Source organism: Paramisgurnus dabryanus, chromosome 19 (assembly GCF_030506205.2).
Source record: "Paramisgurnus dabryanus chromosome 19, PD_genome_1.1, whole genome shotgun sequence".
NCBI classification, from domain to species: domain Eukaryota; kingdom Metazoa; phylum Chordata; class Actinopteri; order Cypriniformes; family Cobitidae; genus Paramisgurnus; species Paramisgurnus dabryanus.
Genome location: NC_133355.1, coordinates 24,556,504 through 24,575,072, shown reverse-complemented (window position 1 = coordinate 24,575,072; position 18,569 = coordinate 24,556,504). Strand labels below are relative to the sequence as shown.

At 39.3% G+C, this 18,569-nt stretch overlaps 1 protein-coding gene across 1 annotated transcript; it reads right to left on the bottom strand.

The window, feature by feature from the left end:
• Window positions 1–73: 73 nt before the first annotated feature.
• Window positions 74–17,283, bottom strand: gon4la (gon-4 like a). Its single transcript, XM_065293587.2, has 29 exons — window positions 17,083–17,283; window positions 16,693–16,873; window positions 16,516–16,587; window positions 16,151–16,359; window positions 15,931–16,005; window positions 15,777–15,827; window positions 15,660–15,710; window positions 15,475–15,573; window positions 15,287–15,394; window positions 14,677–14,838; window positions 13,234–13,438; window positions 13,040–13,141; window positions 12,923–12,963; window positions 12,744–12,841; window positions 12,449–12,656; window positions 11,983–12,069; window positions 11,745–11,901; window positions 11,479–11,608; window positions 11,237–11,384; window positions 9,126–9,242; window positions 7,891–9,042; window positions 7,704–7,785; window positions 5,284–5,393; window positions 3,744–3,941; window positions 3,508–3,645; window positions 1,680–1,934; window positions 1,424–1,593; window positions 1,178–1,280; window positions 74–650 (listed from the first exon to the last, which is right to left on the bottom strand). Exons 2-29 carry the CDS (start codon window positions 16,865–16,867, stop codon window positions 534–536), a joined length of 4,620 nt encoding a protein of 1,539 aa, XP_065149659.1. The 5' UTR covers window positions 16,868–16,873; window positions 17,083–17,283; the 3' UTR covers window positions 74–533.
• Window positions 17,284–18,569: the final 1,286 nt, after the last annotated feature.

Here is an 18,569-nt window from a genome sequence, read left to right as displayed (position 1 = left end):
TGTTCCTCACGGAAGATTCTTTGTACTACTGTAAGTGTTTGAACTAAAATGAATATTGAGATAATGTTATAGTAAAAAACAGTTAAATAATTTATTGGTTACACTCCTCCACATCTGAATGCTATTATCCTTCAATTGTTTAAAAAAAAAAACATGAATAATTCGAACATACTCGTTAACAAAACAATAATAGACTCGCCTCTTGCTTTTAAGGCAAATGTATATTTTTCCAACAACAACAGAACAATGTAAAATAATTAAACAGCTATTTCACCATGAAGGATTTTTTTTTAAGTGCAAAATGTCTTCATCAAGATTCTTCCTCACAATTACACCCATATTAGAGTTCATACAAAATTCATATATAACACATAACATTGATTCTACAATACTAAATGATATTTGGCTTTGTTCAAGTATTTCAGGAAATTATATTAACACTGATGTCCATTTTTGCAAATAAATCAGTTCAGAAGGCAGGTCCAGCCTGCACTCATTTATAATCACAAGTTAAATAGTTCAGGTTTTTATTCTCAGTCTGGTTCATCTTCAATTGTATTGGGATGCTCATCTGTGTATGATGGACCTGTGTGATTTAACTTGCTTGATCTCTGGAACAACTTGATGAGATCTTGAAATCGTTCTGAAACCTACAAAGAAAAAAGTCAAAAGTATATCAAGGTTTCAAATTGTATATTTAAAGGGCACATATTGTACCCATTTTTACATTTGGTGTGTACATAGTATAACGCAAATGGCGTGTTCTGCGCAAATTGAGCATTGTTACGGGGAACGCGCAAGTTGAAAAATCAAAACTTTGGCGGATATTCGCGCCACGTTAACCAATCATGAGCTTGCTCTAGTAGTGACGTGATTACAGGGAGCAAGCGGAGTCGCAGAAGCTCCTCCCATGATGCGAATTTCTGAGTGAATGTCTTGAATAACTAGAATTTCAAGCGCGAATGAAGCGAGTAAACTCAAAATGTTCAAGCGCCCAAATACGAGCGAATAACACTTTTTTGCCGCCTCTACTGCGGCTGGTGTGAACACACAAGTTAGCGTGATTAATTTCTTCGAGACTTGATTTTGAGTTAAAATATGACATGGACCCAAATATTGTACAGCATGAGGTATTTATTTATTTTAGCCTGTAAATGTCAAAGAAAAGTGCTCAAACCTCAGTTGCCGTTTTGTTACCCAGCTGGCCTGCAATGGCACGAAAGGTTGCCATCCTGGCTCCTCTCTGCTGACAGGTGGTGAGTATAACACGGTCGGCCTCCCTTTGGTCACACAGAAAAATTTATTATAAACCATTATTACACCTCTAAATGTGTTGGCACACAACCAGCAAAGTGTAAACGAATAAAAATCTTTTTAATATTTAACAGACAAACAAAAGGATTAAAAAAGTAAAACAACATACCTTGTCCAGAGCACTACTTTTTTTCCATTTGGGGTATGTGAACTATTTTTGGCACATACTGAGGCTTCTGTGGTCCACTTCTTATCATCCGCTGAAGAATCTTCATCTGCCATTTTTTCCATCTCAGTGCACATAGTATTCTTTGCATTGAGCTTTCTTATTTCATTCATCTAAAAAAAGATAAATATTGAGGGTTAATGAATATAAATGCAAACTGAACTGCAAGGAGAGTTTCAATGATCTCTTCGTGTGATACCTGGAGATGTTTGTCTCTCTTTATCCTGCGTTTACTGGCGGTTTTGTTGTCTGGTGAGCGAGTTATGGTGGGGCAACATGGTTGGCTTCCTTTGGAGTCCTTAAGAGTCTGCACTGTGGACTCTGCATCACCATCATCATCATCCTCCTCGTCAGAGCACCACTGCACTTGAGGATGAAGCTGCCTAAAATATACCCAGAATTCCTCCAGCAAGTCGGTGTGATCATGAAACATCAACTTTATCTGTGCTTGAATCTGAGAAAAAGAGAATAAATGCAAATAAGTACTGCAAAAAATAGATGACAAACTCATCTAAAAGATAATTAGGAACACCATACTAATACTGTGTTTGGCCCCTTTTGCCTTCAGAACTGCCTTAATTCTACATGGCATTGATTCAACAAGGTACTGAAAGCATTCTTTAGAAATGTTGGCCCATATTGATAGGATAGCATCTTGCAGTTGATGGAGATTTGTGGGATGCACATTCAGGGCACAAAACTCCCGTTCCACCTCATCCCAAAGATGCTCTATTGGGTTGAGATCTGGTGACTGTGGGGGCCATTTTAGTACAGTGAACTCATTGTCAAACCAATTTGAAATGAGTCGAGCTTTGTGACATGGTGCATTATCCTGCTGGAAGTAGCCATCAGAGGATGGGTACATGATGGTCATAAAGGGATGAACATGGTCAGAAACAATGCTCAGGTAGGCCGTGGCATTTAAACGATGCCCAATTGGCACTAAGGGGCCTAAAGTGTGCCAAGAAAACATCCCCCACACCATTACACCACCACCGCCAACCTGCACAGTGGTAACAAGACATGATGGATCCATGTTCTCATTCTGTTTACGCCAAATTCTGCCTCTACCATCTGAATGTCTCAACAGAAATCGAAGCTCATCAGACCATGCTACATTTTTCCAGTCTTCAACTGTCCAATTTTGGTGAGCTTGTGCAAATTGTAGCCTCTTTTTCCTATTTGTAGTTGAGATGAGTGGTACCTGGTGGGGTCTTCTGCTGTTGTAGCCCATCCGCCTCAAGGTTGTGCGTGTTGTGGCTTCACAAATGCTTTGCTGCATACCTTGGTTATAACGAGTGGTGATTTCATTCAAAGTTGCTCTTCTATCAGCTTGAATCAGTCGGCCCATTCTCCTCTGACCTTTAGCATCAACAAGGCATTTTCACCCACATGACTGCCTGATGTTTTTCCCTTTTCACACCATTCTTTGTAAAACTCTAGAAATGGTTGTGCGTGAAAATCTCAGTAACTGAGCAGATTGTGAAATTCTCAGACCAGCTCGTCTGGCACCAACAACCATGCCACGCTCAGAATTGCTTAAAGGAACAGTATGTAGGATTGTGGCCAAAACTGGTATTGCAATCACAAAACGTGTGGCTAAAACTGGTACTGCAATCACACAGCTGGTGGCCAATATACCAAACGACAACATAAACATCAGTTGAGGGCTGCAACTCCACTTTTTAAATGACAATATCCTGGCCGGACCGCTGTTGTGAGTGATAGAAGTATTTGAAATTAAAATGATTTCTTAATGTCTAGTGACATTTCAGGGCCATTTAATGATTAATTGATATAAATTTCTTACATACTGTTCCTTTAAATCACCTTTCTTTCCCATTCTGACATTCAGTTTGAAGTTCAGGAGATTGTCTTGACCAGGACCACACCCCTAAATGCGTTGAAGCAACTGCCATGTGATTGGTTGATTAGATAATTGCATCAATGAGAAATTGAACAGGTGTTCCTAATAATCCTTTAGGTAAGTGTATTTGCTGACTACTTGTCTTTAGGTTTAGGTTTACCTCTTTGGACCCAGCATGTGATAGACTCCCTTGCAGAATGCACACAACTTTTCTGTAAAGGGCTGACTGCTCTCCAAAAGTATCTTCTAGTTGCCGTAGAAACCGCCTGCTTCGCTCAAAAGCCTGCTGCTCTGCCAGCTACAAAGACAACAGTTCAATACATCAAGATTGTGCTGATGTGATGCTATTTTCACACGCTATATGTGGCTGTGCAAATGAGATAAAGCTCTAATTACCAGGCCACACTCCTGGGCTTGATCTGGATGCAGGAAGGCAGCGAAATCTCTAAGCAGTTCAGGCCAATCACTCAGCACGGGTTCGAGTCTCCTCAGAAGCTCTAGAGAGCTGTGACTTTCTGGGTCTCTCTCAAACTCAGATAGGACTCCTAAAAACTCCTCTAACTTTCCTGGAGCCACCTGAAGCGCCTCATACACCTAAAGACGGAAAAAGTGAAATTCTCAAAATTATGAAATGCAAAATAGTCAAGGACTTTGCTGCGGTCACATGGCTGCAGGAGGCGTAGTGATATTACGCAGTGTCCGAAAATAGTCCCCTTGGTAACTTTCAATAGCAAGGGACTATTTTCAGGCGCTGCGTAATATCATTGCGCCTCCTGCAGCCATGTTACGACAGCAAAGTCCTTTATTATAACGCCAAAATGAGAGTATAGTTCCTAGCCATATCTGCCTAGAAAATCACAACTTTAAATTTTCTATCACTCTTAGTACACGATGCAACTACAGAAGAGTCAAGTTTTAAATAGGCAAATATTTTTGAGCGTGATGCTAATGGTCTAATCAGATTTAATGGATTATGCTAAGCTATGCTAAAAGTGGTACCGCCAGACCCGGAGATCAGCTGAATGGATCCCACACTGGTAAAAAATCAAATGTTTAACTCTAAGGGAGCTGGAAAATGAGAATATTTTCAAAAAAAAGTGGAGTGTCCCTTTAAGATCAACAACATAAACAAATAACTTTTGTGGCCCAAACTTAACTTCCAGTAAACTACCGCAAAGAATCAATGTGACTCTAGAGTAGTTTATTTCTGATACAAAGCAAAATAAGTATCAAGTAAATTAAAATCATAGCTGTTCAACTTCTGACATTACTGTGTAAAATGAATGTATACATTTACTACAGATCCATGCTCGCCGTCTCCCCTCGTCTTTGGAAAACTGAAACATTTGTATTTTTGACAAGGTATTTGTTCCAGAGGTCAGTTTAGCCACTAGCCACACCAATAAACAAGCACAGACCGGAAGTAAACTTCGGGCCAGGTACGTAACTTTGGGAACGTGTGCGTCTGATGAAACGTCTATAATACACCTCTGATTGGCAGAAAACATTATCTTAAGGCTTAGGGGTTGTGTACACCAAAAGCGTCTGAAAACGCCTGGACAACGCCGAATGCCAGCTGTTTTTGAGCTGAGTGCCAGCTGTGAGACGGTTGGTTGCTGTGCTACTTGTCCCGCCCCTCCTTCACTGTGATTGGACGGCCGCGTGAGAACTGACATTGACGAACGGAGCTTTTCATCCAAAGTTGAACATTTTTCAACTATTGGTGCTCAGCGCTGAGCGCGGAAAAACCGTCGGGCGCCGGTTTTCAGCACGGTAGAAAACCGCTAGCTGCTGGCTTATTTGAAAAACGAAGAGTTTCCATTGGAAACAATTGAAAACATGCGCCGGCCGCGGGTGTAAAAGCTTTGGTGTGTCCAGCCCCTTATGGGTTTCATTAAAATAAACATTGTCACTCAAACTAAGAAATATTTCTTGCCTTCTGCAGGTAAGCCTGAGCAAAGGCAACATCTTTAGCGTCTCTGTGGGGATCATCATCCAGTGTGTCATTGTAAAGGACAGACGACGTCTCCAAACCATGGTGCTCACCTGTGAGATCAAAGAAGTTAAGTGACAACTTAAAAAATATAACAGGTGCCAACTGAACAGCACAAAAGTTTTATCTCATAAAAACATAATCCAACCCAAAATCACGAAATATTAAGTGTTAAGAAAATAAAGCTTTTTTTAGGACCTTTAAAATGTTTTGCACTGCCACATTTTCATGACAAGCATATTTTCCCCCCAAATTCTTTCTATGGTACTATAAAAAAACATATTATAAGTAAAAATATATTTTATTTAAAATAAAACTGACAAATACTACTGTATTAGTTACTTTAATAAAAAAACTAAAAAACATTGTAATAATAAAGTCCCTTTAGAGAAGTCACACCACTAGGCGGCCATGTTTGCAATTCCTCTGGGCAGTTATTTCAGTCATCCAAAGCCCTATTCGCACGGGATTGGTATTATCTGGTGACTGTGATCTTAATCCCATGTCTGCCATCTACCATTTTTCGCTGAACGCCGAGGTCCTGTGATAATATTAGTCCCATGTGAATCAGCATCTCTGTAATTTGGCAGAATCATATATCATTTTTTCAAGGCTGTGAGCTTTTTTATTTAGTTTTTCTCAATTTCCGCACCTCTCGCACTGCAGCTAAGGACCGCAGTGCACAAACATACTGTAAGAGCCGATTCACACCGGATGCGTGGCGTGAGCGTCTCAGCTGCGTGGCGTGTCCGTTTTATTTAGGCTCCCATGTTAGCAGGTTTTTTTCCCACCACAAGCAAGCGTCTTGGAAGCTTCAGGTCAGTTGATCAATAGGAAACATACATGTATACAGAGTAGGCTAGCAGCAGCAGTTCCACGTCAGAAACGCTTCTGGTAAGCAAGGGCATAGAAAACGCCACGCAGCTGCCATGCGAAAGACACGCAACAGACACGCCACGCATCCGGTGTGAATCGGCCCTAACAAAGATCCAACCTTTAGCTTCTTATGGAGTTCCATGTGAAACTTGAGGGTTTTGATATATATTTATATATGCTCTTAAATGTCTAATCTCTCCTTGTTCATATTTGATTATTAATATTCAGAATGTGCAGAACTTTCATTAAATGAGATCTCTGTACAGGCAGAGTTGCGGCATTACATGTACAAGACATGGTGTTACGCAAAACCTCAACATCATATCCGGGGGAGATAAGTCTAAAATTTGTAAATTTGTCTAAAATATCAAAGCTTGCTTATCCTGTGTGATTGGGCCACACGAAACTCAGATGTAGGAGGCTGATTTCTAAATCACAATAGGTTCACAGATAATACTTATCCCATTCGAATAGTACTTAAAGGGACACTCCACTTTTTTTGAAAGTATTTTAATTTTCCAGCTCCCCTAGAGTTAAACATTTTTAAAGATTTTTGGAATCCATTTAGTCGATCTCCGGGTCTGGCGGTATCCCTTTTAGCATAGCTTAGCATAATTCATTGAATCTGATTCGACCATTAGCATCACGCTCAAAAATAACCAATGAGTTTCGATATTATTCCTATTTAAAACTTGACCCTTCTGTAGTTACATTGTGTACTACAACTATACTCTCATTCTGGAGTAATAACTAAGGACTTTGCTGCTGTACCATGGCTGCAGGAGGCGCAGTGATATTACGCAGTACCCAAAAATAATCCTCTGATATTAAAAGTTACCAAGGGGACTACTTTCAGGTGCTGCATAATACCATTGTGCCTCTTGCATTTGTTACGGCAGCAAAGTCCTTGATTGTTACGCCAGAATGAGAGTATAGATCCTATTCATATCGCCTAGAAAATAATTTTTTTAGTACACGATGTAACTACAGAAGAGTTAAGTTTTAAATAAGAAAAATATTGAAACTCTTTGGTTATTTTTTAGCACAATGCTAATGGTCTAATCAGATTCAATGGATTGTGCTAAGCTATGCTAAAAGTGCTAGCGCCAGACCTGGAGATCAGCTGAATGGATTCCAAAACGGTACAAATCTAATATTTAACTCTAGGGGAGCTGGAAAATGAGCATATTTTTAAAAAAAGTGGAGTGTCCCTTTAAGACTAAAAACATATCTACATAAATGGGGAAACAAACAAAAGTGCACTATTAAACTATATATTTCTTTAATTAAATTAAACTTGGCGAGAAACCTGACTGTACAAAGCCCCACCCCAGAGGATCATCAGTATTTATCAATTGATGATTGGTTCTTTTAACTGGAAGGCGGGACTGTCGCCGTAGTTCACACAATAGCAGTGATCTAATATTTATGAACCCCAAGGATTGACCCAAAAAGTTTCCTTCCATTAACACAAAGACTAATCTTACCTAAAGATTGATGGCTTTCTGAATTTGGTTCCTTTTCAGATTGTGTCTTTGTGTCCAGCTCTGACAAGTCATCCGTAGTTTCCTAGTTTTTACAATAAAAGGCTGAATTAATAAAATGCTAACTTTTCTGTCTTATTAGATAAACCCATAAAACAGATATCATAAAAAGAAAACAAAAATATTTTACCTGAAGCTCTGGAACAAGCAGGACTTTTGAAACTCCATCTGTTTCCTCCTCCAACGTCCCCCTAGAAGAGCCTGTCTTTTCTGTTGCTTCCTGCTCTTCTAGTTTCTCTTCGCCCATCTCAAAGTCATTGTTGTCTTCTATGTTAGGTTCTGGGCTCCCAGAGGATTCAGAAAGTGTGAGAAACAGGTCTCTTGAGTCACACTCTTCCTCTCCAGTGTCTTGTGTGGAGTCAATAATGGTCTCTTGAATCACTAGTGGGCCACCTGCGGCCTTTACGGGGGTTTTCTTCTTCATGATCCGTTTCATCCTTGTCCTATTTGGAGCCCGTCTAAAGATTTGTCCAGGTTTAGTCATCTGACTCTTGCTTGCAAACACATAGCCAGACGGAAGAAGAAGACATTTTTTTAGATGTTTCTGAGATACTGATTGAGGAGCAACCAGACCACCAGTGGACTTCGGTATAAGTTTAAGCAGAGCGCCATAGCTCTGATTTGTATTCAGTGGGACACCAGCTGAAGGTTTTATAAAAATAGGGGTGGGACAGATGAAAGGATCATGGGGTGGAGGAAGAGTTATAATGAGTCCACCTTGGTGGTTTGGTGCTGCAACATTAGGAGCAACCACTGGTCCAGGATGCGAAGGTAGGGTAATAAATACTTTCCCCTGGGTTACTCCTTGATTTTGTCCCACCAGAGGCTTTGAGGCTATTATTGGAGTTTTAACTGGACAATTGATAGCAATAGATTGGCAAGGGTTTAGTTCTGGACTCAATGAATCTGCTTGCATATCAGGGTCCACACCTTGTGGGAGATGATGGGGTTGATTAAGGGATGGACTAGTGATTGTGGCTGCTTTCGGTAAAATAGCTGGCATATGACTAAGAATTTCCATTTCCTCGGTTGATAGCACAGGTTTTGAGGGCTTTTGAGCAGCCTTTTTCTTTTTGCCGCCCCTTACATTTTTAAGTGTCTCAGCCAGGTCTTCAGGAAGGTTGGGAGGAAAGCTACGCTGTGGTCCTGGTAAGGCACTCAGACGGACATTGTCTATCACTGAAGAAGTAATTCTTTCTGGAAGTTTGGTAGTTTGGGACGAAGAGTCACCAGATGGACCGGTTAACGTTATTGCATGCTCGCAAATGAGCTTAAGGTTTTTCTGTGAAAAAGGTTTAATGCATTATTACTAAATTGGTAACCATGTCAAAAGTGATATTTAAAAGTCAAGAAGGTTATTATTACCAAGAGCCAATGAGGCATAAGGCTCCGTTCTCTCTCCACTGGTGGACGCTGGTCACAAGGACTGACTTTTTTACAGGCCAAAGGCATCGGAGGACACTTTCCCTCCAGGAAGTATGTCTGTAACACATGGAAAATACTATAAATCCCTTTTGCTGGCAAATGTGACCCAGTCTATTTAAAGACCCAGCTTTTATTAAACTTGAGCAACTTTGCACTCCACCCATAAAGTGAAATGCATGGGAAACCTAGCATGCTGATATTGACGCGTTGCTAAACTTTGTTGTATTAAATGAATACTTAAAGTAGAGTGAATTCAGGTTGATAAAAACACAATAAGTCATTGATAGACTGACAAAAATCAACCCGAATTCACTCATTTTAGCATTCACTAAAATGCGTTTCTCTTCTTGACTGAAAATATTGCAATGCATTCTTGGATTGCCTTCTTATGTTATGTATTGCAATGTTGCATTAGCATTTGGCAACCGATTTTAAGGCCAAACAAATGTGCTCTATATTTCTACACTTCATATTGGAAACCTGCCGAACATACCTTAAAGGTGACATAGAATGATTGAACGGGGTATTTATCCTTGTTCTGTGATGTGACATGTAGACAAAAAAAAGTTTTTGTTTGGGTCTGTAATGCCTAAGAAGTTTCCTAAAAACCTCTCTCAGATAGCTCTATTAGGGTGGAGGATTTTAAACAAGTGGTTTTGCACCTATTTGGCTCCCCCTACTGGCTTAACTTGCAATCTCATTACTGATTGGCTGACTTTGCTGCCACTCAAAAAATGTAGCCAATTATTTTAAAGTGGAGGGGCAGTGAGATGCCTGTGATGTCATAAGCATCAGTTTTTCAGATTGGGCCGTTTTCTGGCTGACATTTCTAAAAGAGGAATTTCTATGAGACTGAGATGTTTAGCATGTGTATGTTTGTGAATGCGGGTAGACTACCATTATTCAACAAAGACAAGATAAAAATGCTTTTTCATTCTCTGTCCCCTTTAAGCCCAGAATAAACTGGACGATTTTTGGCTATCACAGACCAAAGATTACCAACGTGATACAATTGCAGCGATTTTTCTGATCGTGACTCTTCATCGGCTGTCCTATGTCTTACAGTGATAGAGGTTCAAAGACGGACATTTTCTTGGTCTTGCGTCCAAAGACAGCCTACGATTATTTTCTGACAGTGTCAGAAATCAGCATGATAAATGCACAGTGTGTTTGCTGCTACGACCTGCGTACCGGTATTTGTTTACCACGAGCGCATGGTGGTGATGTTGCGCTAACGTGAGTCGCAGCTTTCACAGCCTACAATTCAATAAGTGTCATCATCACACAGTCATACCCAGATTTAAACGATCCATGTCACACAGTGTGATAAAGTTATATGTTTGCAAAAATCATGCAGTGCATCCCGGGCTTTAAAGGTGCTGTGTGTAGATTTTAGCGACACCTAGCGGTGAGATTGCGAATTGCAACCAACAGCAATTTCATGTCCCTTTCGTAGTACATAAAAAGCTACGGTGGCTGACAAAGATGTTGTCGTTTGAGACAACATAGTGATGAAATGCGCTCTGTAGAGCAGCTTGTCGGTTTAGGGCTAATGTAGAAACATAAGATAGTGGTGCAAAATTGTGACTTTCCATGTAAGCAGACCTGCGATGTAGTTAGAATTGGCTCAATCTAAGGTAATTAAAAACAATACAGTTCATTATGCACCGTCTTTATAGACGGTTTCATCGGACGCACGTGATACACGTCTGGATCTGAACCTTACTTCCGGTTTCGTTTTTTTAATGGTCTGACTAGTTACTAAACTGATCTCTTGAATGAATGCCTCGTCGAAAATAACAAATGTTTTGGTTTCCTAGGTAATCTATGTGTTGTTTTGTTTGCTTGTTATATAAATAAACTATGTTTTTAAGAACTTTGTTGTTATTTATTCTTAGCGGAGTTTACCTGAAGTTACGTGCGGACGGCGACAGCCGCTTGTTTATGTTGTTACTGCTGAAACGGTCTATACACCACTGAAAACACAATCATATAGATTATAGTGCATTTCTGTCACTATGATTTGAAACGGAGCCATTGTGTTAATTCACCTTGATGACATTATGAAAAGGCTTTTGACACGCGTCCTTGATGTGCGTTTTCACATAGAGATAGCTTCGAGCGGCCAGCAGATAGCGGCATGTCATCTGCAGCGGGTGTAGGGTGCTTCTCATGTGCTTATGACCTAGAACCAAAAGACTGAAGAGGGAACGTGAGGAAAATCAGTCACTATGCTTATGCAAGCCTTACTTAACAATAAATAATGAATAAAGTTGATGCAAAATCGCATTACCTGTCTTCCGCTGACGTGAACGGGCCTTTGGATCGAAAAGGACGCAGTTGGGCTACAGGAAGCAGCTCTGGATAGAGAAACACTGACCGCGTTGCCATCATCCAGGCCAAATGAGCAGGAAACTGAGATCCTAGAGAATGAATCATGAACAGTTATAGCTTCAGTTGGCAGCAGTGCATGTTTGCATTTTCTGAAGGAGTTTTAAGTGATGCTTTGGCAAGCAAAACCCAAAGGGACAGAGGAAGCATACATTAAGTATAAATTACCAGGGAAGCATAAAGTGTGAAGTGTAGGTGATTGCGTTAGTTCCTCCAACAGGGACAGAGCACCATGAAGGTTACAGGCTCTGAAGATGCTGGTGAAGCCTGGCTCTATTAAACCACGCATGTGCTCCTCATGCTGAGCAAACATCTGCAGTTCCAACTAAAAGAGATGGAGAGAGAAAATAAAGATTTCAAAACATTTTCTCTATACGGGTATTTCTATGTAGCATTTGTGTCTCACCAAAAACTGTTTGCTTGTTGAAGCCTCGGCCTCCAGACCCTTGACTGAAGTGCTTAACATGTTCACCTGCGTAAGGAGCTGCACATGCTACAGGACACAACAAAAAGTACAGACAACACAGTGAGAAAGAGTGAACGACAGAAACCCCATTCACACAGCACTTTGGTCCCAGAAAATTTCCGTTAACACAAACACGTCCAGTGAATCTTCTGGGATCGCTCCCGTAAAAAGGACCTAGTAACATTCAAGCATTCTGTGTGAACAAGACGCAGAAACAATGTATGAAAGTCCCTATGAGTCTCTTTGTATGAAAAGTCTGCCAAATGCATAAATGCAAGTGTAATATAAATTCACGGGTTTAAGTTTGACCTGCAATGTGTCGCAAAACAAAAATTATCCCTTAACATTTTCATTATTTTCATACTTAGTACAGCGATATCTACAGTGTTGATGCTGTGCTCTTGACCTGCTGGATCTGCTGCTGCAGCTGGAGTTTCTGAGCCCTGCTGAGGTTCATGGGAGTTAAGGCGCTGGACGGGTTTCGAGGGCAGGGCGGGGGAACAGGCACGCCTTTGCTTTCCAGCAGAGCCTTACGTTTCCTCACAGCCTCCAGCTGCTCTCGGACCGTTCTATAGCGTTGCTTCAAGACATCTGCCATTGGGTCCTCTACACATCTAAACAGAAAAAAATCACTTTAAATTGTACGTTGCATATTTTAATTACCAACTAAACTCCGCCCCCACGGTTAAGGTCGGACATACTGAATACTGTCTAGAATGGCAGGCGGCTCCTGCGCAGAGATCTCCTCTTCCTCTTTCTCCTCTTCTTCTTCATCCTGACCACCCAATTCATCCTGAAACTACAGGAGGTGGAAGTTTTCAGTACAGTGAAAAACATCAGCTAGCCAGCCAAGATAGAAAGTAGACAAGCAAATCTTTACAGCACCAAACAGCTCCTCCATCAAGGCGTTCACTTCTTTCTCTGCAAAACAAAGAGAAGAACATGATTAACTTTCTGCAAACATTTTCATTTGCACTGTAAAATTTACTTTACTTACTGGTGATGCGCACTGCCTTGTCATTTCTATAGTCCTCAACATCCGGCTCATCAATGTCTGCCAGGAAATTATACTCTGGGTCATCTTCATCATCACCCTCCTCTGGCCAGAGCATGAGAGAGGTCAAGACAAACATTTAAAGAGAGAATGTGACTTGACAGCATGCAAGTTACACTTTTCAGAACTTTCTTTACCATCGTTCTCCATATCTGAAGTCATGAGGCCTTGCAGCCACTGTGTCCATTCCCGATCTTCGGGGGCGGAGCCATACATGTCTGGAGTAATGTCAGGAGCGTGTAACTCCGCCTCCAGACGTCCAAGAGGAACATCCCTCAAGGGACGTTTAGATCGGGTTCGAAACGAAATCACACTCTCATCTGCGTTAGTGCTGCTAAGACTCTAGAACCACAAAAATAAATTATTTATCTCGTCAATCAAGAGAAAACGCTTCCCCGCCAATGACGAGTTTTTCCGTCTTTCCGCAATATTATCCACTAGGTGGCGCCCTTGCGCAACTTTTTAAACCCGGAAGTATTGCCTTATGGCAAGCGCCTGCATGTCCGTGTCTGTTTTAAATATCGCTCTGAATGGGATCTCTATGAAAAGTCCGTCACAAAAATGGAATTATTTCTGCTTTTTGCTCAAAATGTGGTGTTTTTGCAGAAACCTACCCATATTCAAAAGCTGATTACAAAAGAACTACTGAAGGTAGGATGAAACGTCTTTTTTTTTTGTTTGAAAGCAGAGGGTCTGTTCTTTGATTTGGTATATTGTATGTTTATATATTTGAAGAACATTTTCTGGAAGACATTAAACTTTTGTGAAAATAATGAAAAACGCTGGCGCTGGCTGGCAACTTTTTTTAAAAAACGCTGGCGGTGAAAGAGTTAATTAAACCCCATTCCCTTAAATTTTCTGGAATCACTCATGTAAAGAGAACCTAGTAACAATGCCGTAACATTTACGGAAAACGCCTTGTGTGAACAAAAGGCAGAAACAATGCCGTAAAGCGTGCAAAAGTAATACCGCAATTATCCACTAGATGGCGCACATATCCAATTTATAAAAAAAACTTAAGCAAAACAATAATTTACTTATTTTAAACTCTGTGTATGTTTTAATAATCCTTCTGAATCTGATGTCTAACAAAATTCCTTCACAAAAATGAAATTATTTCAGCTTTTTGCGGGAAAAAAAGTATTTTTGAAGAAAAATACCCATATTTAAGAGTTTATAAGTAGAGAAAAAAAAAGTATTTTTCCTCTTTTGTTTGTTGTTTCTGTTCTTTCATTTGATATATTTGTATGTTTATATATTTTTAGAAAAAAAAATCCTGAAAGGCATTTTGTAAAACTTTTGTGAATGCATGCACAGATTCCAGAAAATCATTGTCAATGTGGATGAAACAAATCAAATCATCCGGGGAAAATTTTTCCATGTATTTTCTGTAATCCGTGTCTAAAAGGGATTTCCAGTTTTATGCTTATATACGCAAATACCATTTTTATTATATTTGTTTATGCATATATGTCTGTGTATGCATGTAAATACATAAAGACAAGTGCTTTGCAGCTCATATTGTTCACATGAACATCCAAGGGATTTATAATATCTTAACACAAAATGAGGAAGTGTACCTGATACGGCTCCATGCATTGGGGGCCAATGGCCAGCTCCTCATCTACTGCATGGAGTTTCTCCAGGAAGCTGCAATCCGGTGCTCCAGATGGAGCCGGAGGGGGTGGTGGGGGACCCATTGGGGCAACATCCACTGTCAGGTGCCTGGATCTGCGACGACTCTAAAAAAGTGATAAAGACTTGTCACAACTTGCAACACTGTTGAAGTTCCTTGTTGCACTTAAATGTTTGAGTTTAAACAACTTGATTGACTAGTTAGAAGTTGCTATAAAAAAAGAAGTAATACCTTAAACCCATACAACTTTATTTTTTATTTTTTTATTTATACCAACCTCACTAGTTAAGAAAGTTGAAATGACTTGTTTAAGTCAAGTTGTTTAAACTTAAAAATGAAGTGCAATGAACTGAAGTATTTTATTTTAATAGCTTACCTGATTTAAACCTCATAACAACACATTTTTAAACCAGTTCAGTGTAGTTTCATAAATAAACATTAAGATAAATATTTCTATATTCTGTATATATCAAGCTATAAAATGTTGATCTATTTTAAAATATATTTTTTTAACAAATATCACCCAGCCCTTGTTCTCTGTACAGATCTCTTACCGTTCTGGAACTACTATCATCCTCATGTTCAGATTGTGATCTGTAAAGTTTTCCTCGATTGCCTCGTGGAGAAGATACCGAACTCTCCAAATCACTTTCCGGAAGAGTCTACAAAACAAACACTTATGATCTACAAATATTCGACATTATAGTATGATCGACATCGTTCAAGAATTACTCTCCCTAACCTCCTCAGCCGTCTCATCTTCCTCCTCTTCATCAGGCCGATACTCTTCATCTGAGGAGTCTTCCTCCTCTAAAGGAATATCTACAAACTGGGGTCCCTTCTGAAAATGCATAACACACAACATTCAGCATTTACCGCCACATTATTATTGATGCACTGCAGTTTCACGTCAACTCTGATGTTTACCTTCCTTCCGGTCGGCTTCTTGATCGGCGAAATGTTCCATGCAGGAATAACCTACAAAAAAGATTACTATAAAAAATCGTATAACATAAGCATAGCTATTAATCTATGCGAACTTACAACTCCTTTCTCCACAACTTCTTTGAGTTTGGAGCGAGTCATCTTGGGTTCCTGAGAGAGAGAGAGAGAGAGCGAGAGAAAGGGGGTACATTTAAAGCATGTCTACGATGTCTTTATGAATTTACGATGTCTTTGATGCAACATTGACACTCACAAAAACAGGAACAGGCTCCAATTCATTGATGGCAGCTTTCATCATGGCAACGACATGCTCATTGGTAATGACTTCCTGCAGGCAAGAAGTAAATAAAAATACAGCACAAACATTTAGCTGTGCTTTCAATATAGTCAAAGAACCATGTAGTTAACTTACAAACCCATGAAATGACAATGGCAACTATTGACTTGAGGTTGATGAAGCAGTTCACACTCACATGAATGATGTTACGAACATTGGCGGAGGTCAAGTTATGTTGTCGAGATTTATTTTCCAGTTCCCTATCCAGATCGGGATCGATCTCCACCTCTGGCTGGATTTCATCTTCACCCGTCTCCTGTTGAGCGTCTATTTGACCAGCTGCTTCCTTCTTTCTCTTTGAGCCTTTCCTTCTCCCCACCGGTCGAGTTACACCCTGTTCCTTATCTGAAAGACAGCACTGGCCTTCTATTTCTGCACATTCACGGTTTTGCTTCTGGTCAATTTACATTTTCACTTAATAAATCATTACAAACTAATTTTTAAAACAGAAAAATGTGCAATCTGAAGTTCAGGCTCCTGGTACGGTTTTTTTTTACTTACCAAATGTGATGACCAAAGTCCTATCAGCATCATCTTCAGGTGTATGGGAACATCCAGCGTGTTGTTCTTGATCTGATAACATTCATACAGACAAAGACATTTTTAAGCATGTTTAAGGGTCAGTGGCCCTTTATGTACTGTAGGTCCCTAGGAGGAGCTATAGTTTTAATGCCTTACTGTTATAACAAGCAGTGTCAAACTGAGGACTGGAGGCTCTGATCTTAGTGAAGCGCCTGTTTGATCCTTTACTGTCATGTCTGCTGTCATCTGGCTCTTCGGGTCTCTGTACTTTACAATGAGAGAGCCCAGATCTCTTGGTGTTTAACCTCCGCTTGCGGTTCTGATCCATCATTTAAACCTGACGGGAAGATATATGATCAATACAAACAATCAAGTATAACGAGACATAGTTAACAGTGAACGCATTAATGTCTTATAAACTCTAAATATTAGAATAATTGTTTTAATAACAAATATTATTGGTCGATGAGGGCTAATATTTAATTGTGCATTTGTTTTATAGGTAGAATTATTGCATATGATATGGTGTCCAATGTTTTTGCTCACTTGTTTTTGTCTCCTGCACTGAAGTAACGGTGTTTGAAGAGACGCAAACATTACCTTGAAAGGCACTGCCTTGTCAATAAAGTCTTCCGATTGTCATTTTTAATGGTTCTGTCAGGTTTTTATAGAAACATAATGAAAAAAAATGAAATAAAAACCCAACCCGCCAACACATGAATCGGCGACGCGATGACGAAATGCAAAACAAGCTCGTCACTTCCTGTAAACCGAACGGTTTCCCCCATGTTAAAATAAAAGTCTTGAAATGTAAAGCGTGAATCAGTTACGACCAGTTACGACGACTGTAAAATAGCTTACGACAATTTTAATGATAATTTTATTTATGTTTTTTTCCTTATTTACATTTTATATATAAACTAAATATAGCATACAATTACAAAACATATACATATACTTCATAAAAGGATACACAAAACAAATAACAAATGAATAAAATTAACATCAGAAAAAAATATAATGATAATAATAACAACAACAAGCTTGTAAGACAAGCAAATACAAAAAAAACATAACGCTTGGTATAAATGAATAAAAAATAAATAAAATAAAAAATTAATAATTCTAATGTTTTATGTTTATTTTAAAGTAAAAAACACACACAGAATTACACATTATGCCTTATACTGAAATTAAATTAGTGTAACCAGATAGTTTGATGTAAGTTTACATGTAACATTTATTTAAGTGCTTTAAAAAAACGGCACGTTTTTGTTTACCTACATGACGACGTTTTATGATGTTGGTTTTTGCAAACTTGTGAGTGGCATTAATCGGGATAGTTCACTTTAAAATGAAAATTCTGTCATGATTTACTCTTCCTCATGTTGTTGTAAACCTGTATGAATTTCTTTTTTTCTGATGAACACAAAAGAAGATATTTTGAGAAATGATGGTAAACACACAGCAGTAAGTGACCATTGACTTCCATAGTAGGAAAAATTTTTTTGGAAATATTGTGATAAATGATGAAGAAAATATTTTGATAAATGATGGAAAGCACACAGTTGACGGTTGACGGTACCCATTGAATTCCATCATATTTATTTATTCCTACTAAGGAAATCAATGGACACTATGCTGTGTGTTTACCATCATTTCTCAAAATATCATCTTTTGTGTTCATCAGAAAAAAGAAACTCATACAGGTTTAAAACAACATGAGGATGACTATCCCTTTAAGGTTTCAGCCTGTTCAATTATGATACTCGCCTCTTAATGGTTTTCACCTGTTTCTCATCAAATGGTATTTAAGTCTTCTGACAAACGGAGCAAATGTCATTATCTTGCTGAAAATTCAGTCAGACAGTTGGTTAATTTGTCAAGTTTCAGAAATGTTTGCTTTTGGAGGAAATGCATCAACTTTAGGGAACATAATGACACCCAAAGGTCTCTCCAGGCAAAACCTTGCACTAACTCCAAGGAGAATTCCTAAATTTACCATTCCTCCAAAATTAACACTGTCTCCCCGT